Genomic DNA, 24578 nt, shown 5'->3' on the forward strand with positions numbered 1-24578 from the left:
TGGGCTGGATTGAGATCCTTAGAAAGGGAGAGGTTTCAAACTGAAAGGGCATAAGGCAATAGATGAAGCCGAGTATAGCAATCTGAAAGAAAAGATGGTTTGCAAAGACAAGATATTATAGTGGTATAATAAATTAATGAATGATGTTGGGGAAGATTGGATATAACTTCCTTTTCTTTTAACTCAGTTTTCTTTTCACTTTTAGTTTTTGCTTAATATTTCTTTCTCTTTTATTCCACTTTGCATTTTTGTTCCTCGAGAAAGGGAATAATGCAAAGAGGATGCATGATACATTATATGTATGCATTTTAAAATTTTCTTCAAACCTAACCTTTATGAGAAACTGATATAACTTCAGCAATCATTAGTTAGAGTAATTTAAATCCAGCATGACAACCTATGGTTATATACCAGATAAGTTTGGTAAGTATAGTCACTGATTCCTGGAACCCCCATGAGATGGCTCTGTCAATGAAACCACTCTGTTAAATTCACACAGTTTTACTGACTGTTGCTTTCTAAGGGCATTATGGGAAATGAAAATAGCTTGTCTGAGAGTCATCCTCTGACTAAAGTCTTCAGTGGGAACTTCAAATGTGAATGGAGATATTTCTCCCAGGACCAATGTGACAACTGGAGAAAGGCTAAAGTTACAGAAAAACTTCTCTTATTTTCTGTCAGTAAAAGCAACTAAGTGACATTTACATAATTTCACCACTTTTAATCCTGAACACTCTTTGAACTTTTAAACTATTGTATCTATAGTTATGTTTAAAACTGTTATAAAGATTGCTATAATCACAGGACCAAATTGCATCAATTCTACATATTTGACATAATGACTCTGAGATAAATGGAGTGTGTCCATTTCATGGGAAAACAACAACAACAACAACAGATGTTACAGAATCAGGGTCTAGAATTGTTAAGCAGTTCCTATGCATTTAACCACAGCTATTGAAAACCTGTCCAGTGCTATGACTTTGCAAATGATACCTTTGTTACAGATGTTGATGTCATTGTTGCCTTCTTCATGATGCCTTAGTTGGCATGCTAGCTAGCTGTGATATATCATAAGTCATTTTGCATCTCCCTGCCTTGCTCTCTTCTATCCCTCTTATCAAAATCTACAGAAGATGGCTATATGCAAAACTTTATGTGAAAGTTCCTACAGCAGTAACTTAATCCACAAAATGATGCTCTAAAATTATGTTGTGTTACATTTTAAGAAAAAAAAAAATGCAATAAAAAAGCTATAAATTAGCTTGAGTATTAAATCATGTTCTCTGACTAATTTTTTGGGTGTTTCAGGAATACCTCATTTCTGTATATTTGCTCTGGGTATATGTCTGTAAAGAAAGCAGACTTTCAAAATAGCTGATTATTTGGAAATGCTGCCTCATTCCAGAGAAACTGAGTAACACTACTCCTAGCATTTCTTTCTCTTCAGGAGATTAGAAAGTATCAACAGTTAGTGCACACAAAATTAGAAAGAGTTGGATTCAAACTTAGTCATATGAAGAGTAGATCATCGCCATCTATAGGACTTGAGTTCTCTTTATTTCAATAAATCTACTATAAACATGACTAAGTTGCTATAGAACCTCATCTACCTTAAGGGGAAAAAAACACAATAAAATGGGCCAACAATAATGATGAATATAATTTATGACACCAATATCTGCAAAGTCTGACTGGAATAATCATGATGAAGCCCCAAAGGTCACACTCCCATTGGCATCATGATGTATGTAATGCAATATTTCACTAATCACTGGGCTGGTCCAGAAACCATGTTTATAACAGGACAAAAACAGTTTTCATCAGCCATTATGATGCTAGAAATGACTAGGAATTGAACCTTGCTCGATGACAGCACTGACATTAATTCTAAACTCACAAAGGGGAAAATACCATAACATTCAACAGTGATAGCAATGAAGGCAAGTATTCCATGTAATCATTTTCCTTTATCCCAGATACTTCCTTAATTCATTTATGTGAAACATCAAATAGTTTGAAGGCTTCTACTAAATGACTGAGGAAAGAACTATTTCATTTGTATATACATTTGGAATTAGAGTCAGCCTACTGAAATTGTTCTGTTTGCAGTCAGTGTGATTTGTTGGGAATCATTAGCTTCATAACTAAGCAAAGTCCCACATATTATTTTTCTTACATTTACCATGTAAGATAAATCTGTTTCCAGTCCATAGCGATAACTACTGGGAGTGTACTTTTTGCCAGTGACTTGCCTTTTCATGGCAGTTTGTGACACTCTGAAGACTCAATCAAAAATTTCCAAAATTGGAAATGCTTCAATGCATGTTCCTTTTTCAGACCTTCACCTGGAACTGCCACTTGAAGCTATGGAGATCGCCTCTGAAGTGAGGCAAAACAAAAAGAATACAGCCCTTTCTATTTCCTTTTGGAAATAAGGGGCCTCTTTACTTCATGCAGGAGCTTCAAACCAGCAAGAGCAAACTGAAGCATCCCTTTGAATCCTTCTACTGAACTAGTAAGACCTACCATGCAATTGTAGCTATTCTATTCAGAACTAAGTATAGGAAGTCTATAGGTAGATGATTCGACCTTTTAGAGAAATGAGAGAGAAAGAGAGAGAGAGAGAGAGAGAAGACAGGAAAGTCCTATCATCATTTTATCTGTCATTGGGTTGTTTGATCAAAAGGAAGTTTACTGACAAAGGAACTTTTTCCAATAGATAATACAATTCATTTAAAAAAAAAAATACATTTTTTAGGATCTTGAAATAAAGATTATTATTATTATTTTTTAGGCTCAAATGTCCAGCAAAGTTTCTACCGTTTCTTGTTAATGGGTCTGGGCAAACTAGAAATGAGATGAAATTGTTTTGGAGAGAGATTTTAACTATACCTCATAGAACAACTTCTTCATTCTGCATGAAAAAGATGTGCTCAAATTAAATAAAGTCTGATCCACAAAACAAATAGTTAGGTTTGTAGACTTTAGAGGGCCACAATTCAATTTTTCACTCTCTCTGCCCCCCAACACATGCTTTTTTTTTCTATATAAAACTACAAGAGCTGCTGCTTTGCAAACTAAAATTTTAGACTTAAACATAAATAGCAGTACATGATCCAGCCATTGAACAATACAGCCCTCAGTACATCCAAAAATATGCGTACTCAGTTAAGTACTCAGTTCAGTTTGCAGCCAAACATTTTTTTTTCTTTTGTTTCAGTGGGAGAATTAAGAGCATGCCAGCACCCCTCTTCTGGAAAATAGTGAAACATCAAAGTGCTGCTTCTCTGCAAAATGAGCCTTAGTCTTCTCAATTCTTAATTTGAAAGTTTGTAAATATTGAAAGGGTAGACTGTGGGGAAGTGGGGCTGTAGCAATGGCGAAGGTCAATAGATATCATCTATGTCAGTGTTTCTCAAACTTGGCAACATTAGGATGTGTGGACTTCAACTCCCAGTAGTCTTTCATGGCCTCTCTTCTAGATTTATAATCACCTTATTTCACAAAGTATTTCAAAATAAGTGTCCATGTTAATATAATCCCTCATTCATATTGATGGAAAACAACTGTATCTTGCAAATACCAGTACAGGAAAAATCAAGTGGCCAAATATACCTCTACATCATAAGAAGGAGCATCCATCAAAATCACACAAGAACAAATAGGGATGAAGGCAATCATTTCACCCCATGTCATATCATAACTTTTTTGTCTTCCTTCTTTTTGAGTAAAATATATAAACATTATTAAAAATTAAAAAGTCTAATTATCACATAATGGCAAAACATGAATTAAAAAAATAATAATTCCAGAAACTCTATAGCTCTGCATATTCTCTTTTCTATACAAGGCAAACAGCCGAGGAGGTGGGTGCGAACTTTAGCACCTTAATATATACACAGATTTTTAGTGACAGAACAGGTAAATGGTATTAGAAGCCTTACCTAATCACTAGGCATTTATTCCATATTCTTAAAATAAGTATTAGAAACAATTGGTATTTTTAATTTCAGTAAGAATTCAGTGGAGTCCATTTCTGTTCATTGCCACTCCTATTACCAAAACCATAAAGCTTCTGTTAAGAAAGAGCCAGGTTCATCACTATTGTAAACTGACCTGAGAATAGTAGATTTTCCATATTTAAAAATAAGCACATACGATATTCAGATGTATTGTTATTATTGTTATTATTATTATTGTTGTTGTTGTTGTTATTTGGTTTTTAAAAAGGAAGGAAAAAATGAAAGAAGGTAGGAAGGAACTGAGGAATAGCTAAAGAAATTATTGAATTATGCAACTATATTGATATTTATAGTAAAACATCTGTCTCTTTAGGATAGCAGCAACAACCATATTGAAATAAAGAACAAGAGTGCCATATTGGAGTTTATCCTGGTTGGACTATCTACAACAACTGAAATGCAGACACCCCTGTTCTGGGTATTTGTATTTGTCTATGTTACAGCCCTAACTGCCAACTTAATCCTCATCCTTACCATATGCACTTTCAGGAAGCTCCACACACCCATGTACTTCTTCATTGTCAACTTGTCTGTAGTGAATGTATTCTCTATTTCAGTTACCACACCTAAGTTGCTCCAGAGTCTTTTCACTGGAAGAAAGACCATCTCATTTTATGGTTGCTTTACTCAGGTCTATCTGTTTATATGGGCTCTGGGCACAGAACTTCTCCTTCTCTCCTTTATGGCTTTTGATCGCTATGCTGCTATCTGTCACCCTTTGCAGTACACCATGATCATGAGGAAGCAAGTGTGTGCTGGCATAGCTATAGGAGTGTGGGTTGTGGGACTAGTCAACTCTTCTATGCATTCTGGACTTATGTTGCAACTGTCTTTTTGTAACTCCAATGCTATCAATCATTTCTTCTGTGATGTACCTCCATTACTGCACCTCTCATGCTCAGATATAACTCTAAATCAGTTTGTGTTATCTGTTTCAGATGTTATATTTGGGATTGGTTGTTGTGGGTTGACTCTAACATCATATTTTTTGATAATAAGAGCTATCTTCAGAATCCATTCCACTGAAGGGAAGAAGAAAGCATTCTCCACCTGCTCCTCACATTTTATTGTAGTCAGTATTTTCTACTCCTCAGTCATCTATACTTATATCAGACCCTCTTCAGCCTACTTTCCAGAACAAGATAAGATAGTTGCTCTCCTATATTCAGTGGTAACTCCTCTGGCTAATCCAGTGATATATTCACTGAGAAACAAGGATTTTAAGGAAGGAGTGAAAACACTTACAGGGAGAATCCGGCTGCTCAGTAGGCTACAATACTGAGATACTGTATATCTAAAGCATCATTCTGACTGAAAAAAAAGTAACATAGCAAACAAACAAAAGCCAACACTTTGTCATGAATAGAATACTTTTTCATTTAATAATTTTTGTACTGTCTTAATATGAATAATAGAATAATAGAATTTTTTTCCTTCTTTGCATAGGGATTCAAGAATTCTGATATTTATACAAAGACTTATGGGAAACATTTATAGGGACTTCATATTTTTCTTTTTTGATCCTTCATCTGAAAATCAAGAGGTATGTTGGTAGGATCAGCATACACCATTCATAGCACTGTTCAGTTGTTACTAATTTTGGAACATTTTCCACGTAAGTGCTCTGGATTATCTTGTTCTCATCAGTGACAAATGATCTCACTCAGAACAGGGTCCTCACTCAGATACATATGTATAGCCATATATGCCTATAGTTTTGTACTACTTAGAGTTCAGCAGAACTGTCATGCTGAAGATTGTGCAACTGCCTACCAAAAAGAATAATCTCAATAGAATGTAAGATACTTGCCTGATATCCTCATAATGTGTGATCCAGTATTACTCTCCACTGAATTGGGTTGAAATATTTATTGTCTGTGCAAAAAACAAAAGTCTCATTCATATAGTTTGTTCTGTGTATGTGACTCAAAATATTCACTGCTATTTTTGCCAGAAGTTCTGTTTTTTGTTTTTTTTTTGTTTTTAATGTATGAGGAAATAAAGTTCTTTCTTTTAATGGTATCCATTTCTTCCTTCCTTCAGCTTAGATCCCATCAACATTAAGATCTTGGCTAAGGAAGTATGTATTAAGTGATCTTCTAAAGGCACAGATATTATAGGCCAAATGGAATTCCTGAAGAAGTATGTGCTACAGATTGCACGAAGTGCAGGAATAGACACTGAAAAATGTGTGAAATGGGTTCCTGAATGCAGGGTAATCTTCAGAAGAGCTTCTCCTGTAGATGATTATAGCTGAACAAGTTCTTGTCCAGATACACTTCTCCTTAACAAGTTTAATATTAAAGCCTTAGAAGAATATTTCAACATCGACATAAGGTGATCCTAGTGTTATGAATCAATTAGCATTTGAAGGGAGGAAGGGGATTTCAGTAATTTCCAAGGTTCCACTCCTTGTTCTTAATGGTAGCTTCCAGTTAATAACCCAGCTACCTTTATCTCTAAAATAGCAGGGATTACTCACTAATAATCCAGGGTATTGCCTTTAGGATAAAAGGATCTGCAACCATTTTCTCCCTCACAGCCTACCTGTTGCATTAGAAACCATACCTTGAGATTTTCAAGGTGGTCACCGATATTGCAGGAGTCAAGTCATGATGTAACAAATGTCATGAATATACGAACAATAACTATAGTATAATCCTGCTATTACACAAGAACTAAATGATTCAACTATTCCTCCTGGACTTACATAGGAAGGAGAGGACTTACATAGGAAGGAGAGGAGTCACAAAGGACTTGCTCTATTAATATCAAATGATCAGAAATTAGTTGAACATTTATCTTCATGTCTATTTAATTATAAATGTTGTTTTCTTTGGAATCTTAAGTGCAGATATACATAGCATGAGAATATTACCAAACTCTTTGGACCACCTTCATTTTTTCAGTGATAATCAACCCCTGTCAAACTGGTTTACTTAAGCAATGGGACCCAGAGCATGCTCAGTCTGCCTGATTACACCAGATGAACAGAAACAACTAGAGATATATGTTGCCTCACATAGCCAGGCTCTATGCCATGAAGGGCTTTATAGCTGATAAGGAGCACCTTGAATTGCATCAAGAAGCCATCTGGTAACCAGTGAAGCTTTCAGAGAAGCGGGGTCACATGATCATAATGAGGCATGCCCAGTGCTGCCTGTGCCAACACATTCTAGAGCTGCTGTAGCTTTTTTAAAAAATAATTTTATTAAAGTTTTTAATAAATATAGTAAAAACTAATACAAACTAAACTAAAAAAGAAAAAGTGCAGAAAAAAGAAAAAGAAAAAGGAGAAGAGAAGAGAAGAGAAGAGAAGAGAAGACAGCAAAGACATTAATAAAGAATTGGCTTCCAACCTTCATCACACTGAGAATAAGCTAATATACTAATGTTTCAGCATCTTTTAAAGATAATATTATTATTATTATTATTATTATTATTATTATTATTATTATTATTATTATTATTATTATTATCTTTAGCCTAACTTTTATCTATATACAGTCCAAAATCATAACCTTTTTCTAACCTGGTTCAGCAAAAAGTCCTTTAGGAGTTACCAGAAATATCAAACAAATAGTTTATCCCTGATCAAATAGTTTAACTTTATATTCCTTCTTTTTACTCTTCACAATCTTGACCTTTAAATCATTCGAATGTCCTAGTAGGATTTGATCTTTCAATGATCTTCGGCATTCAAAAGGAGTCTTCAACAGCCTACTTTGGAAATCCCATAAACAGGTATTTCCAGGATTTCTTGTTGCAGCTGTTCCAGATCCAGGTCCTTTTCTTCCCATAAAGAAGCATCATCCAGAATTTCTTGTCACAGCTGTTCCATGTCCAGATACTTTTCCTGATTTTTCTTTTGTATTCCCATTTTGGTAATCTCAATTTTGTTATCTTCCATGCCTTCAAACTCTATAAACCTGAGGGACCATCTCACTGCCATTACATCGACCTGTCCCACCCAGTCAGGCACAGAGGGCATGTTATGGACCCCAACCATGAGAGATTGTTGATTGGGAGGGCCCAGGAAGACAGCCTTCTTTGCCATGGCCTCTGGCCTATGGAACACTCTTTCCCCAATGGTGAGGCAGGTCACCAGTCTCCTGGCCTTCTGGAAAGATCATGGCTCTGCCATCTTGCTTGGGGATGGAGGAGGGGTAGTCAATCCTGGGGGTGGTTAGCCTAAAGGGGGCCCTGTGAATTCATGAATTTAAATAAGGCATTTTAATATCTCCATCTTGGATTTTATATTTTACATTTACGTTTACATTTACATTTATATTTAAGAATTACTGTTTTTATTGTATTTTTAATCTGTATTTATTTTTAGTTTTATTATAGACTGTCCAGAGTTGCTCTTTGAGTGAGATGGGCGGTGATGAAATTTTAAATATAAATACAATGTCTATGCTAGGTAAACATTTTTTTTTAAGTTTTTCTCATCATTTTCTAAAAGTTTATCCATTGAAATCTATATCATTTCTGAGATATTAATTATTAATGTTTCAGCAAATGTAAAAACACTCTTTGAGCTCTTTAAGTTATAGCCAGCTTAGCCATTTTAACTCTTTTCTTCACAGTCCTTCGGTTCTCCCTGGTGTCCATTTGCAACCATCATCAAACCTCAGTTCCTAATATGGATTTAGTTCCATTTCAATCATTTTCCACAAGTATATTTTTTTTATTATATTCTTGTTTTTCAAGTCTTACAGAAAAAATAACCAATATTTCAAATCTCTCTGGTATCCCAATCTGTTTAAAATTTTCTTAAATCAAAATATTCCCCCCCTGCTTTTTGCAGATTTTATATTATTTTAAATTTTTGAGACTCTATTTAAAATTTCTTAAATAATAATAATAAGATGAAGCTCATCAGGTGTCAAATTAAACTTGCCATTTTGAAGGTCTCTAATATTCATAAAGTGGTTAAATTGAACATTTCCAAAAGAGATTAGAAAATGAGTTTGACTGTCTTTGTGTCCATGAAAGGCTCTGCTGCTTCTAAGAGCAAAGATGGCATCTCACTCTGCTCCTGGCACTGTTTTGTGGTCTCCTCATGAGTAGCTGCCATTCAGAGTACTCATGGGCAATCTCCCAATCATTCCTTCACTGGAGAAATTCAAGGGACCAGTCTACTCGCCTATATTTTGTTCTACACAGCAGTTGTTGTCTCCTCCCATTTGCAGAGACGTCTTCAGTCTGCCATGACTCACACTGAAATATGAGCAGCTGTAGCTTTTGAGTGCCCTGATGATGCCCCAAAAGTCACTGTCCCAATGGAATCATCACTTTATGAAAAGCCAGCTCCCACTAGTAACCAACCTGGTTCACAAAGTTTGTTTAAAGCAGGACCAAACCAGTTGTCTGTGGCCACTTTTTTCTGGTAGAAATGAATAGGATCAGATCCTTGCCAGGTACCAAAGCTGAAAATAATTCTGAACTTCAAGAAGGGGGAATTATAAGAAAATCCAGCAACAATAGCAAAGATGGCAAGTATTCCATGGAATCATTTTCCCTCATCCTAGCTACTTCTTTCATATATTGACCTGAAGTATCAAATAGTTTGAAAGCCTCTAATGAATGTTTGTGGACAGATATGTTTCATTTGCATATAGATTTGGAACTATTATTAGCCTACTTGAAGAATACTTATTATAATCATTCACCTTATAACTAATTAAAGTCACATGCCTTATAGTTGCCTACTTTTACCATGATAAATTTGTATACAGCCTATATCTCTATGTACAAAGATTTATTTATCCAGTAATTTGCTTTTTCACAGTAGTTTGTGTCACCCTGAAGGCTCAATCAGCGTTTTCAAACAATTGAAGGTGCTTCAGTGCATGATCCTCTTTCAGCTCTTCCACTGTGCCAGAAACAATGGAGGTGGCTTCTGAAATGAAGCTAAGCAAAACAATACTGCCATTTCTCTTTGCTTTGGAAGCCTCTTTACTTCATGTAGCACCTTTACTGCAATCCTTTTGTCCAAACCACAGCAAATTGAAGCTTTGTAATCCTTGTAACACTTACAGTGCAATTGTATACCAGTTTATTCAGTAGGTGGGTAAAGATTTGACTTCTATAGGTGCAAAGACAGAGAGGGAGAGGGGGAAAAAAAAAACAGGGTCCTATCATCATTTTCTATATCTCTGGGTTTGATCAAAAGATGCTTTCCTGACAAAGGAACTTTTTCCGATGGAGAATACAACTCAGTCAAAGAAATATCCTTGGTTCTCTCTTTTAGGGACTATTTAAGAAAATATTTTGTAATGACTGAAATATACTACAAAATTTCTATCATTTCTTGTTACTGGGCCTGGGCACGCTAAAAGTCAGATAAAATTGCTTTGGGGATAGAATTAATCCACAATTCACAATTTGCATGGTAACTACCTCTTCCTACTCCTCCCCCTTCCTCTTTTTTTAATTAAAATGGTACAATAAGCAATAGACACTTAAATCTGAACATTTATCAAATATTGAAATGGAACACTGTGTTTGTTTTGTTTGGGCTTTAACAATGGTGAGGATTCAGAGGTATCACCTAGATGATGCTGTCAAGTTGTCTCTTGCAGAGGTATCATCACTCTATTTCACAAAAGATTTCAAACTAATAGTGTGCCCACAATGAGATTGTCCTTCTTTCATATCGATGTAAGGCAACTGGCTCAGGTATCTAAAAGCACAGGAAAAACCAAGCAGCCAAGCACACCTTTAAGCTTTAAAAAGGAACATCCATCAAAAGCATACAAGAACAAAAAGGGATAAATCCAAGACAATCCCACAGGTTACAGATCTTCCCAAACATTGAATTTGAACTGATTACTGAAGAAAAGTTGGATCTCATAATGATCACAAAGAGCTGGTTTCCCCTAAGTTGAAAAGAAAATGGCAGATAAATGGCAGATTTCTCCATATTTTACTAGTTTCTCTATTGTCTGTTAAATATAAGCAAATAAAATCTTCAGCTATTTTCTAGTGGAAGGAAGGGAGGGAAGGATACATTGATAAATTAACATATTATTCTGATATTTAATGAAAAATCATGTGTCTTTTTAGGATAACAGCAGCAGCAATACTGATATAAAGAACAAAACTGTCATAATGGAGTTTATCCTGGTTGGACTATCTGCAACAATGGACATGCAGACACTTCTCTTCTGGGTATTCATATGCATCTATGCTATAGCCCTAATTGCCAACTTTATCCTCATCCTTAACATATGCACTTTCAGAAAACTCCACACTCCCATGTACTTCTTCATTGTCAATTTGTCCTTAGTAAATTTATTCTCCATTTCAGTTACAACACCGAAATTGCTCCAGAGTCTCTGGACTGGAAAAAAGACCATCTCATTTTATGGTTGCATTGCACAGGTCTATTTGTTTATATGGGCTTTGGGGACAGAACTTCTGCTTCTCTCCTTTATGGCTTTTGATCGCTATGCTGCTATTTGTCACCCTTTCCAATACCCTATGATCATGAGGAAGGAAGTCTGTTTCGGCATAGCAAGCATTGTATGGATTGCTGGAATGATTGATTCTGTTGTCCATGCTGGTCTTGTGATGCAGCTCTCTTTTTGTAATTCCAATATTATCAATCATTTCTTCTGTGACTTACCAGCATTATTATACCTCTCATGCTCAGATACAAGTCTAAATGAATCTATGGAATTTACTGCAGCCATGATATTTGGGTTTGTTTGTTGTGGGTTGACTCTAACATCATATTTTTTGATAATAAGAGCTATCTGCAGAATCCGTTCCACTGAAGGGAAGAAGAAAGCATTCTCCACCTGCTCCTCACATTTTATTGTAGTCAGTATTTTCTACTCCTCATCCATCTACATTTATATCAGACCCTCTTCAGACTACTCTCTTGACCAAGATAAGCTAATTTCTCTCCTTTATACAGTTGTCACTCCTGTTGTGAATCCAGTCATATATTCACTGAGAAACAAGGAGTTTAAGGAAGGAGTGAGAGCACTCATAGCAAGAGTCAGGCTGTTCTGTAGACTTCAGTATTGAGCTGTATTGTCATTCTGGAGGGGGAAAAAGAGAATAATACAATAACAACAATAACAGTGGTACATTTCATGGCCTTTAACTATATATCATAGTATGTGTTTTCTATACTATGCAATTATTATTATTATTATTATTATTATTATTATTATTATTATTATTATTATATGACTATTTCCACTTGCCTTTATGTGAATTTAAGGGATATGGCAGAGAACCTATGTGTTATGACTACAGAACATGGCTGTATGCTGCAGTGCTTATGGAAGTTTTCACAGTGGAGAATTAAACTGCAAAAAGAGGCTGTAAATGATTGTTTGGGTCTTGTCTGCAGGAGAAATAAAAAACAGACATAATAAAATGTTATAAATCAGCGTGAGCAGTAAAGTAAGGGGTTTCAGGCTCCTGTCAACAAATCTATCTTCCCTGTCATTCAGAAATACTTCATTTGCTCTGGCAATACATCTGTAAATAATTGGACTTTACAAACAGTTGGGGTTTTTTTACCATTTGTCTCATTCTAGGGAATCTGCTCTTGGAATTCTCTTCTACTCAGGAGATTGAAAAGTACCAACTGTCACTGGACACAAAAATAGAAAATGTTGGGTTTATACTTTGTAAGATGATAGACAGAGAGACAGAGAGATCATTTGACATCAGTAGAATTGTGTCTGTTGGCATCAATATGTCTGCTCTAAATATAACAAAGTTGATATAGAACCTAAAGATATACTAAAACAAATATTAAGATGGATCAAGCATAGTTTCTCTAAAATCTAATTTATTGCAGGAATATTTGCAAAGTTTAGAGTAAATATGATGATGCCCCAAAGGTCACACTCCCGGTGGCATGATGACTTTATGCAATGCAAATTTCCAGTAGTCTCTGGCTTGATTCACAATGTATGCTTATATCAGGACAAAACCACTTTCAGTGGCCATTATGATGGTAGAAATGGATAGCATCTGACCCTTACCAGATGCCAAAGTTGAAAATAATTCCGAACTTCAGGAAGAGGAAAAAGATACAAGAAAATTCAACAACAATAGCAACAATGGCAAGTATTGCATGTAATCATTTTCCTTCATCCTAGTTACTTCCTTCATATATTTCTCTGAAGCTTCATATAGTTTGAAGTGTTCTACTAAATGTTGGAAGAAAGAACTGTTTCGTTTGTATATACATTTGGAATTAGAGGTAGCCTACTGAAATTATACTCATTACAATCAGTGTGATTTATTGGGAATCATTAGCTTCATAACTAAGCAAAGTCCCACATATTACAGTTGCCTACTTCTACCATGATAAATGTTTCAGGACCATAGCGATAAGTACTGGGAGTCTGCCAGTGATTTGCCTGGTATCCAAAGCCTGCTGATAACAGGACCAAACTAGTTTTTAGCAGACATTATGCTGGTAGAAAGGAATACAATCTCATCCTTCTCAGATGCCAAAGAAATGATTGGAATTTGGAAATCATTCTAAACATCAATAAGAGAGAAAATTAAAGACAATTCTACACCAATAGCAATGATGGCAAGAATTACCATTTTACTTCATCCTTGTTACTTCCTTCATATATTTACCTGAAATATCAAATAATTGGAAGGCTTCTACTGAATGTTTGTGGGCAGAACTATTTCATTTGCATATAGATTTGGATCTAGAGGTAGCCTGCTGAAATTATACTCTTTGCAATCAGTGTCATAGGTTGGGAATCACTGACTTCATAACTAAGTTAAGTCCCACTGATTATAGTTGCCTACTTTTACCATGATAAATCTGTTCCCAGTCCATAGTGATAAACATTGGGAGTTTGCCAGTGATTTGCCTTTTCATGGCAGTTTCTGACACTTTGAAGACCCAATCACTCAAATTTCCAAAATGTGAAAATGCTTCCATGTATATTCCCCTTTCAGCAGTTGAAAGCCAAGAAGACATAGTCTCTGAAGTGAGGCTAAGCAGAAAAAAGAGGGCCCCTTCTCTTTCCTTTTGAAGTAAGGGGCCCCTTAATGCAGCAGATTCAAAGCAAGAATAGCAGTCTGAAATAGCCTTTGAAGCTTTGCAGAGAACTGTTAATAACTCGAGTACAATTATTTTTCCAGGGTAGAGGATTTAATTTTGTTAAGCACATGATAGAAAGAGAGGGGAGAGAGAAAAAGGAGAAAAAAGTAATACTTCCAATAGAATTGTTATTCCAATCTATTCTGAACTAATACCACATATGTGAGTAGAGGATTTGACCTTTTAGAGGCACACAATAGAGAAGAGGGGGAAGCATCAACAAAATTGATATAGACAACAAGACCATCATAATGGAGTTTATCCTGGTTGGGCTCTCTGCAACCACTGAAATGCAGATACTTTTCTTCTGGGTATTCATGTTCATCTATGCTATAGACCTAACTGCCGACTTCTTCCTCATCCTTACCATATGCACTTTCAGAAAACTCCACACACCCATGTACTTCTTCATTGTCAATTTATCCTCGGTGAATGTATTCTCTATTTCAGCTACAACACCTAAATTGCTCCACAATCTTTTGACTAGAAGAAAGACCATCTCATTTTATGGCTGCATTGCACAGGGCGATCTGTTTATATGGGCTTTGGGCACAGAACTTCTCCTTCTCTCCTTTATGGCTTTTGATCACTACATTGCTATCTGTCACCCTTTGCAGTACACCGTGATCATGAGGAAGCAAGTCTGCTTTGGCATAGCAAGCATTGTTTGGATTGCTGGAATGATCGATTCTGCTGTCCATGCTGGTCTTCTGATGCAGCTCTCTTGTTTGTAATTCCAATACTATCAATCATTTATTCTGTGAGTTATCACCATTATTCCACATCTCATTCTCAGATACAAGTCTAAATGAGTCTATGGAATTTACTGCAGCCATGATATTTGGGATTACTTGTTGTGGGTTGAGTCTAACATCATATTTTTTTAACAATAAGGACCATCTTCAGAATCTGTTCCACTGAAGGGAAGAAAAAAGCACTTTCTACCTGTTTCTCACATTTTATTGTAGTCAGCCTTTTCTACTCCTTAGTCATCTACACTTATATCAGATCCACTTCAGTCTACTCTCCAGACCAAAATAAGCTAATTTCTCTCCTTTATACAGTTTTCACTCCTGTTGTGAATCCAGTCATGTATTCACTGAGAAACAAGGATTCTTTCTTTGTTACTCTCATGATACGTTAATGCCTTTGTATTTTATTGCTTTTATAATGCCAGTAAAGGTTTGATTGATTGATTGATTGATAAATTCCCATCCTCATCCAATAATGCTTGCTGTGTTCTTAATCTGTTTCTGGAGACTGAATGCACCATATCTGTATATGGAATTACATTTTTTTTTTAATTCCCAAAATAAAAAGTGATTGAAGGTGAGGCTAATGGTGAAATTGCTAGACATTATTGGTTTTAAGGAGTTCCGTGTTTTTATAAAATGTCTTTTTCTAATACGTCCATTCAATTTTTTCTTTTCTTTTTCCTTGACCACAAATACCTATGAAGTCCATTCACTACTTTAATTTTCAAAAATGTCCTTGCATAATAACATTCTCCAGAATTGTGGAGATTCAAAGAAGTGGTTTCCCATGGATGGGATCCAAAAGTCAATATTGGGCATCCCAAAAAGTAATGCTCATCATCCTATAGTACCATCAATTGTTGCACTGACATCACTTAACTAAAGTTTATGATTGTTCAGATTATTCCATATGAAAAGAGATTTATTATGAAGTAAAGTTTGGCAAGCATACATACTCATGTTATTCTTTTCAGGATGAACAGTGTTAATGAAACCACAGTTACAGAGAAATAAACACTAAATAATTAAATAAATAAAGGCAGAAAATTAAAGAGAAATCTAACACACTCTAATGTACAACCACATCACTCACTCTACTTCTCCATTATTTCCTATCCTGGCTTCCACCATGTCTATAAGCTGTTTCATAGTTTGCCTTATGGTCTTTGAATGTCAGAGCTCACTCTTTTTGAGGATCTGAGGGTCTCAGTCCAGCCATAACTGTCTCAAATCAATTATTTACTTTTTTTTTGTAATAGCAAGATAGCAGTTGCCTACCTCTGAAAAATTAAGATGGTGAAGAAAGATTGGTAATAAACTTGTGAGATGTAGATATGTCTTAAAAAAAGAAAAGAAAAATCTGAGAAATCAGAATTAAAATAAAAATAAATTTGGAAGTAATTTCCAATCATTTCATATAAATAAAGATGGTTCCACTGTCTTTCTGCTTTCAGAAATTATTTGGGCACTAATCAGCATTTAGTACAGGCTATGGCATATACAGTAATTCTTCAGGAACTTCATTTGGCCCCCAGTTTCTTTCCCTTTGGAAGATTTATGGTTTGCTTGCTTGCTTGCCTTCCTGCTTTCCAACTATCTATGTAACTTATATGTATTTATTTTACCCTATAAACCAGTTTCAGTGTTCCTTTTCAATAGAAAGACTGGAATCTTAATGAAGTAAATAAATCAATACCATTCAAAGAAATAGGTTTATTTCTGCATAAACTGAGGAATCTCTGATCATCTGGTAAAAATAGCAATGTTAGGTGATGTCATTTGCCAGCATGGGATGTCATATCATCAGCATGCTGATGATACCCAGTTATACATCTCCACCCAGGCTAGGCAGGTAATGCTGTTGTGGTGCTGACTGAATGAGTACCTGGAGACTATGAGGGTCTGGATGGGGAGGAACCAACTTTGACTCAACCCTGGCAAAGTGGAGTGGCTTTAGTTTTTGGCTACCTGGTCTGGGGCTATGTCATCTTTGATTCTGGACAGGGTTGCACTACCCCAGACAAGCTGGTGCAAAATTTGGGGGTCCTCCTGGACTCATGGCTACTGCTCAATGAGCAGGTGGCAGCTATGGCTAGGAGGGCCTTTGCACAGATTCATCTTGTGCACCAACTGCTCCCTTTCCTCATGGTCACTCAGGCCTTGGTCAGCTCCCATTTCAATTACTGAAACATGCTAAACGTGGGGCTGCCCTTGAAACCACCTGGAAGCTACAGCTGGTTCAAAATGCAGCAGCACAAGCAGTGACAGGGACCTCTCAGTGTGCCCACATATCACCATGCTATGTGAGCTGCATTGACTGGCAGTCAGCTTCTGAATTCAATTCAAGGTGCAAATTATTACCTATAAAGGCCTGAATGGCCTAGGGCCTGGATACCTGAGGGACTGCTTATCTCCAATTGTTTCTGCTTGCCAAGTGTGTTCCAGCAGCTGCAGATCCCCTCCATTAAATATTGCCATCTTGTGGGACCAAGGAAGCATTCTTTCATTGTTGTTGCCCCCACTATCTGGAACAGCATCGCCCAAGAAATAAGGATGATGTCTCTTCTAGGGTTCTAGAAGCCTTGAAAATCTGGCTTTGGTCCCAAGCTTGGGGTTGATGTTTGTTATTGGTTTAATGATACCTGCTTCATTTTGTGGACTTTGTTTATCAGATTATTTTACCATGGGCCATCTGTCTGATTTAATGTTTTTAGATTTTTTAAATGTTTTTTTCTAGTTTTGTACATCACGCAGAGTCCACTGGAGTTCGACAGCCAATAAATTTAAAAGCCTCCCCCTCCCCCTCCCCCTCCCCCTCCCCCTCTTCTTCTTCTTCTTCTTCTTCTTCTTCTTCTTCTTCTTCTTCTTCTTCTTCTTCTTCTTCTTCTTCTTCTTCTTCTTCCTCCTCCAATTGAAAAAGCAGCTTTACTTGGAGAGTAAACTTTACTTTGGAGATTTATTTATAAAAGCAATAAAATCAACATATACATCCCAAAAAGCCAAATTATAGTAAATGAAGAAATAACACAAGTTTGTGAAATTGAGAAAGGTATGAGACAAGGCTGCCCTTTAACACCATTGTTATTTATTTTAGTACTTGAATTTCTTATTGGAGATATTAGAGATGATGGACAAATAGAAGTGGTAAAGATTAAACAAGAAAAGTTTAAATTAAGAGCTTTTGCAGATGATCTAGTTATTGTTATGCAGAACCCGCTAGAATCAATTGACTATTTATTAGATAACTCACAAGAATTTGGATAATTAGCAGGCTTCAAAATAAATAATCAGAAAATGAAAATGATAAACTTAAATATGACACAAAATGGTCAAGCCATATTAGAAAATAAGACAGGCTTCAAAAGTGTAAAAAAAGGTTAAATATTTGGGAGTAGAAATTGCAACGACCTATTTCAAAATAACTACTCGAAAATATGGAATGAAATAAAACAAGATTTGTCAAAATGGGAAAAACTACATCTTTCTCTATTGGGGAGAATTTCCACAATTAAAGTGAATGTACTACCCAGAATATTATTTCTATTTCAAACCATACCAATATTAATAACAGATAATACTTTTAAAACATGGCAAAGAGACTTATCGAAATTCATTTGGCAAGGGGAAAAACCAAGAATAAAATTTAAATTATTACAAGATGCCAAAGAAAGGGGAGGATTTGGACTACCAGATTTGAGATTATATTATGAGGTGTGTTGTTTGATGTAGTTAAAAGAGTGGATTACACTAGAAAACCATAGGCTGTTAAAATTAGAAGGACATGATCTAAAGTTCTGTTGGTGTGGCTTTCTATGGTATGATAAAACCAAAGCAAAAAAAAAAAACATTTAACAATCACTGTATTAGAAGAGCTATTATAAAAATATGGGAAAAATATAAACCTAAAGTAACACCAAACATGCCCCTATGGATATCTCCCCAGTAAGCATTTGCCAGAAGAGAAAATATAGAAAGTCATAAATGGTTGAGATATAGAGATTTATTAAAACTTGAAGGGGATAAATATGTAATGAAAACAAGAGAAGAATTAGAAAAGGAAGGATACATTTGCCACTGGTTTACCTACATACAACAAAGGAACAGTTTAAACTAGATGAGAAGAACTACAAATTCAGAAAAGATTCAATGTGGTGGGATAGTCAATTTTGTACTGATGCTGATCATATTATAGCTAAGGTATATAAATTGTTATTACAATTAAAATGGGAAAACAAGCAAACTAAAGAATGTATGAATACATGGGCAAACAACTTTGGGTATAACATTATGTATGACCAATGGGAAAGGATGTGGACTAGAGTATTAAAATTTATATTGAATTGTAATCTGAAGGAGAACTTTTACAAAATGATGTATAGATGGTATATAACTCCTGGTAAAATATCAAGAATGTTTAAAAATGCATCAAACACTTGCTGGAAATGTAGAAGCAAAATAGGTACGTTTTATCACATGTTCTGGTCTTGTAAAAAAGCAAAAGAATTCTGAATAACACAATGTTATTCAAAAAATGTTGGCAATGGACATAATCCAAAAAACAGAATTATACTTATTGGGTCTAATGGAAGAAGAATTAGAGGAAAAGACAAAACAAAACATGGAAAGTTCCTACTGTACCTGATTACTGCCGCATGAATTATTTACACCTCAAGGTGGAAAGAAAAGTCTACCCCATCAATAGAAGAATGGATAATTAAGATAATGGACTTGGCCAGATGGCAAAACTAACGGACCTGTTAAATGATAAAAATATGGACGATTTTAAGAATGAATGGCGACCTTTTCTTGATTATATAAGGACAACGCAAAAAATAACAGTATGTATATAGGATTTAGCAACTAAACACTTAATCAAATAGAAATAGGGGTGACATAGATTGAAAATAGAGAAGAAATTAAGAGAACACAACTGTAGATCCAAAATCACGGTTTAGATAGTTGGAAACCACTTTTTAATAAGCTTTGTTGTTTTCTTTTTGTCCTTTTTTCTTCTTTCTTCTTTTCTTTTTGTTCATTGTTATATGTATTTGTATGTATGATGTTGTTTATGTTATTTTGCTTTCTAATAAAGTATTTTAAAAAAAAGGAACTGTTTACATCCTGTGACAATATCTTTAATATTATTAAACATCTGCCTACCCTAGGTCCTTGGGAAGAACTCGAAAGGGGGACATACATGCCAAATCCAGTATATGCATTTGGCTGTGTGACCAAACACCAGATTTAACTGTGGTTGAAAAGAAGAAATTGTGGATAATTGTTGTGGCAATACCAGGGGATAGTAGAATAGAAGACAAAGAATTGGAGAAGATCACAAAGTATCAAGATCTATAATTCAAAGTTGAAAGATTATGGCATAAAGTGGCCATGGTGGTCCCAGTGGTTATCAGCACACTGGATGCCATACCAAAAAACCTTGGATTGTACTTAGAAAATCTCTGCATTGACAAAATTTCCATCTGACAATTACAAAAAGCCACACTGCTTCGATTCACACATATACTACATTGATACATTACAACATCCTAGATTATTGGGAAGACCTCAGTGTGAATTGCCAACACCAGTTAAAGAACTGGCAGCTCTGATTTCACATTGTTGTGTAAATAACAACAAGAGTACCACTGGCAGAAGACAGGAAGCGAAGACAATCAAACATGAGCTAGAGCTGCTATTAGAGCCCACCTCATGGAGGTAAGGGTGGCGAAACGTGGCTATTTCTCCACTCTTATTGCATCTGCAGATAGCCACCCAGCAGCCTGGTTTCGGGTGATCCTTGGAGGGAGTAATTCGGGGGTCTACCTTCAGGACTGTTGTGAGGAATATGCTGAGCATCTGGCAGGTAAAGTTGCTCACATCCACTCCTCATTGCACTCCAGGCTTAAGGCAGGGCCAGTGGAGGCTATGGGGCTAAGTCTGGCATGGTTATCTGGGGGGAGTTTGATCTGGTTGCACCTGAGGAAGTGGACAGGGCCCTTGCAGCTGCTAGTTTGGCAACTTCTGTATTAGATCTGTGCCCCTCCTGGTTGGTCAAGGCTGCCCAGGAAGAGGCATATGATTGGGTCTGCGCGGTAGTTAATTCCTCTTTGAGAGAGGGAGTGGTCCCACCGACTCTTAAGGAAGTGGTAGTGCATCCTCTCCTCAAGTGGCCATCGCTCAACCCAACTAGCCTGGATAGTTTTTGTCCAGTCTCCAACCTCCCCTTTTTAGGGAAGGTTGTGGAGAGAGTGGTCTCATGGCAGCTGCAAAGGACCCTGGATGAAGCAGATTATCTGGACCCCTTTCAGTCAGAGCTCAGGCTGTGTTTTGGGACTTAGATGACCTCTGGTGGGAGCAGGATGGGGGCATGCGACCATCCTTGCTCTTGACCTCTCAACGGCCTTCGATACCATCGATCATGGCATCCTTCTGGACTAGCTTCCAGAGTTGGGGGTGGGTGGCACAGTGTTGTGCTGGTTCTCCTCCTTCCTCTGGGGTTGGTTCCAGTTGGTGTTGATAGGGGGGGAGAGGTCCAACCCATGTCCCCTGCTTTGTGGGGTGCCTCAGGGCTCGATTCTCTCCCCTCTCCTATTTAACATCTACATGAGGCCATTGGGGGATGTGATCTGACTGTTTGGGGTAAGGTAGCATTAATATGCTGATGATACCCAGCTTTATATCTCCACCCCTGGCCTCCTGGGTGATGCTGTGGATGTCCTGACCCAGTGCCTGGAGGCTGTAAGGGTCTGGATAGGGTGCAATGGACTTCAGCTCAGCCAAAGCAAGACTGAGTGGCTTTGGGTTTGTAGGCCTTCCAGTGACAAGGTTTTTCCATCTTTGTTCCTGAATGGGGTTGCACTGCCCCAGACAGACCCAGTGCACAATCTGGGTGTCCTCGTAGACTCATGGCTCCTGCTGGAAGAACAGGTGGCAGCGGTGGCTAGGAGGGCCATTGCACACCTTTGCGTTGTGTGCCAGTTGTGCCCATTCCTGGACCAGGAGGCGCTACTCACTGTCACTCATACCCTCGTGACCTCCCATCTGGATTACTGCAATGTGTTCTACATGGGCCTGCCCTTGAAGAGCATTTGGAAGCTTCAGCTGGTGTAGAATGCAGCTGCCCAGGTAGTAAGTGGAGCTGGATATTCGACACATGTAACACTGCTGCTGCGGGAGCTGCATTGGTTGCCGGTATGCTTCCAGGTGCAATTCCAGGTGCTGGTTGTTACCTTTAAAGCCCTTCATGGCTTGGGACCAGGTTACCTCAGGGACCGCCTTCTCCCAATTGTTTCTACCCATCCAATTCGATCTGGTAGATTGGGCATACTACATTTCCCATCAGTCAAAGAATGTCAGTTGGTGGGGACTAGAAGGTGTGGCTTTTCAGCCGTAGCACCTGCCATCTGGAATATTCTTCCTTCAATGATCAGGATGTCCCTGACCCTGTTGGACTTTTGTAAGGCTGTGACGACCTGGTTATGTGCCCGGGCCTGGGGTCCCAAGTGTGGTAATCATCCCGTTTCTCTTACATTGTTTACTTGGAAGCCATGCATATTTATTTTGTAATGTAACTGCTTTAACTGTAATTGTTTAATTGTTCTATGGTTTTTATCACTGTAAGCTGTCCAGAGTCACTTGCTGAGATGGGTGGCTATAGAAATTGAATGAATAAATAAATAAACAACTAATTTTGGATACTGTGCACAGTGTGCCAAAGAGATTGGTGTTCTATCCTTACTATTAGTAAGGTTGAGTCCAAGATGGTTCCTTCTCATCCAAACCCACATATCCTCTAGAGCTGGACTAAAAGACAGCACTGAGGCACTGATCATAGTGGCACAAGGACTGGCACTAAGCACCAGATCCATAGAAGAAGGGGTCTACCACAGTGCAGACTGTGCAGAGAGACCTCAGAGATAGTCCAACACATAGTGGCAGGGTGTAAGATGCAGGCAGGAACAGCATACACTGAACGGCACAACCAAGTAGCTGGCATTGTGTACAGGAACATCTGCACAGAGTATGGGCTAGAACCTCCCAAGTCCAGATGGGAGATTCCACAGAAGGTTGTAGAGAATGACAGGGCTAAGATCCTGTGGGACTTCCAGATCCAGACAGACAGGCAGGTACTGGCCAGTCAACATGGTAGTAGACAAGGACCAAAAGACAGCAGTGGTGATAGATATAGTGGTTCCAAGTGATGGGAACTTCAGGAAGAAGGAGTGTGAAGAAGGAACTAGAGAGGATGTGGAAAGTAAAGACCAGAGTGATCCCAGTGGTGGTAGGAGCACTTGGGCTGTGATTTGTAAGCTGGGAAAGTGGCTCCAACCGATCCCAGGAAGAACATCAGAGCTCTCTGTCCAGAAGAGTGCAGTGCTAGGAACAGCTAAGATACAGCCCAGAATGCTCAAACCCCCAGGCCTCTGGCACAGGATCTGAGATTGAAGTAGAAACGTACCACCTATAGGGATGAGAAGTGATTTAAAAAAAAAAAATCTATTAGTATTTCACAGAGATCCCTATGTGTAAGTTTTAGAATTATTAAACTCAAATACAATACATGGAAGAAAACACAGTCATTATACATGGACACTAAAAGAATCAGAGTACAATTTAGAGACTATAAAAATTATTAAAGGAAAAAAAAACTGTTCCATTTATGCATAATGTGTTGGCTTCTGTTAGCTTGTTTTCTTAACATTTTTCTTTTCTCAGAATGATGCTTTAGAATAAAACTCAGTACTGAAGCCTACTGAGCAGCCGGATTCTCCCTGTAAGTGCTCTCACTCCTTCCTTAAAATCCTTGTTTCTCAGTGAATATATGACTGGATTAGCCAGAGGAGTTACCACTGAATATAGGAGAGCAATTATCTTATCTTGTTCTGGAGAGTAGGCTGAAGAGGGTCTGATATATGCATAGATGACTGAGGAATAGAAAATGCTGACCACAGTAAAATGTGAGGAACAGGTGGAGAATGCTTTCTTCTTCCCTTCAGTGGAACGGATTCTGCAGATAGCTCTTATTATCAAAAAATATGATGTTAGAGTCAACCCACAACAACCAACTCCTAATATCACACCTGAGGCAGATAACACAAACTCATTTAAAGTTATATCTGAGCATGAGAGATGTAATAAAGGGGGTACATCACAGAAGAAATGATTGATGACATTGAAGTTACAAAAAGTGACCTGCATCAAAAGTCCAAATTGAGTTGAGGAATTAACCAGTCCCACAACCCACACTCCAATAGCTATGCAAGCACAAACTTGATTCCTCATGATCATGGTGTACTGCAAAGGGTGACAAATAGCAGCATAGCGATCAAAAGCCATAAACGAGAGAAGTGAAACTTCTGTCCCCAAAGCCCATATAAACAAATAGACCTGAGTAAAGCAACCATAAAATGAGATGGTCTTTCTTCCAGTCCAAAGATTCTGGAGCATTGTAGGTGTTGTAGCTGAAATAGAGAATATGTTCACTAAGGACAAGTTGACAATGAAGAAGTACATGGGTGTGTGGAGTTTCCTGAAAGTGCATATGGTAAGGATGAGGATGAAGTTGGCAGTTATGGCTGTAGAGTAGATGAACATGAATATCCAGAAGAGAAGTATCTGTATTTCAGTTGCTGCAGATAGTCCAACCAGGATGAACTCCATTACGGCCGTGTTGTTCTCTATATCAATCTTGTTCAT

The 24578-nt window shown here is 37.3% G+C and overlaps 3 protein-coding genes across 3 annotated transcripts; 2 read left to right on the forward strand and 1 right to left on the reverse strand.

Moving 5' to 3' along the window:
- The first annotated feature begins 389 nt into the window (after nt 1-389).
- LOC134496521 (olfactory receptor 13G1-like) lies at nt 390-5307 on the forward strand. Its single transcript, XM_063302246.1, has 3 exons — nt 390-423; nt 2269-2387; nt 4339-5307. The coding sequence occupies exons 1-3, from the start codon at nt 390-392 to the stop codon at nt 5305-5307; spliced, it is 1122 nt and encodes a 373-aa protein (XP_063158316.1).
- A 5250-nt stretch (nt 5308-10557) lies between these two features.
- Nucleotides 10558-12065, forward strand: LOC134496522 (olfactory receptor 13G1-like). Its single transcript, XM_063302247.1, has 2 exons — nt 10558-10614; nt 11097-12065. The coding sequence occupies exons 1-2, from the start codon at nt 10558-10560 to the stop codon at nt 12063-12065; spliced, it is 1026 nt and encodes a 341-aa protein (XP_063158317.1).
- Nucleotides 12066-13454: 1389 nt separating this feature from the next.
- LOC134496523 (olfactory receptor 13G1-like) lies at nt 13455-24578 on the reverse strand. Its single transcript, XM_063302248.1, has 3 exons — nt 23670-24578; nt 14495-14626; nt 13455-13544 (listed from the first exon to the last, which is right to left on the reverse strand). Exons 1-3 carry the CDS (start codon nt 24576-24578, stop codon nt 13455-13457), a joined length of 1131 nt encoding a protein of 376 aa, XP_063158318.1.

This window comes from Candoia aspera, chromosome 4, assembly GCF_035149785.1.
Source record: "Candoia aspera isolate rCanAsp1 chromosome 4, rCanAsp1.hap2, whole genome shotgun sequence".
NCBI classification, from domain to species: Eukaryota; Metazoa; Chordata; class Lepidosauria; order Squamata; family Boidae; genus Candoia; species Candoia aspera.

Excerpts from the sequence above, each read along its gene's own strand:
- LOC134496523 (XM_063302248.1), bottom strand. The coding sequence starts at position 24,578 with ATGAACAAGATTGATATAGAGAACAACACGGCCGTAATGGAGTTCATC. Across the intron at positions 14,627-23,669 it reads ACAAGGATTTTAAGGAAGGA|ATGGTCTTTCTTCTAGTCAA; the intron begins GTGAGAGCACTT and ends CCATAAAATGAG. Across the intron at positions 13,545-14,494 it reads GTTTTCTGAAAGTGCATATG|AATGATTTCCAAATTCCAAT; the intron begins GTAAGGATGAGG and ends ATTGATGTTTAG.
- LOC134496522 (XM_063302247.1), top strand. The coding sequence starts at position 10,558 with ATGGTGAGGATTCAGAGGTATCACCTAGATGATGCTGTCAAGTTGTCT. Across the intron at positions 10,615-11,096 it reads TCAAGTTGTCTCTTGCAGAG|GATAACAGCAGCAGCAATAC; the intron begins GTATCATCACTC and ends GTGTCTTTTTAG.
- LOC134496521 (XM_063302246.1), top strand. The coding sequence starts at position 390 with ATGACAACCTATGGTTATATACCAGATAAGTTTG. Across the intron at positions 424-2,268 it reads TTATATACCAGATAAGTTTG|TTTGTGACACTCTGAAGACT; the intron begins GTAAGTATAGTC and ends TTTTCATGGCAG. Across the intron at positions 2,388-4,338 it reads CTATGGAGATCGCCTCTGAA|GATAGCAGCAACAACCATAT; the intron begins GTGAGGCAAAAC and ends CTGTCTCTTTAG.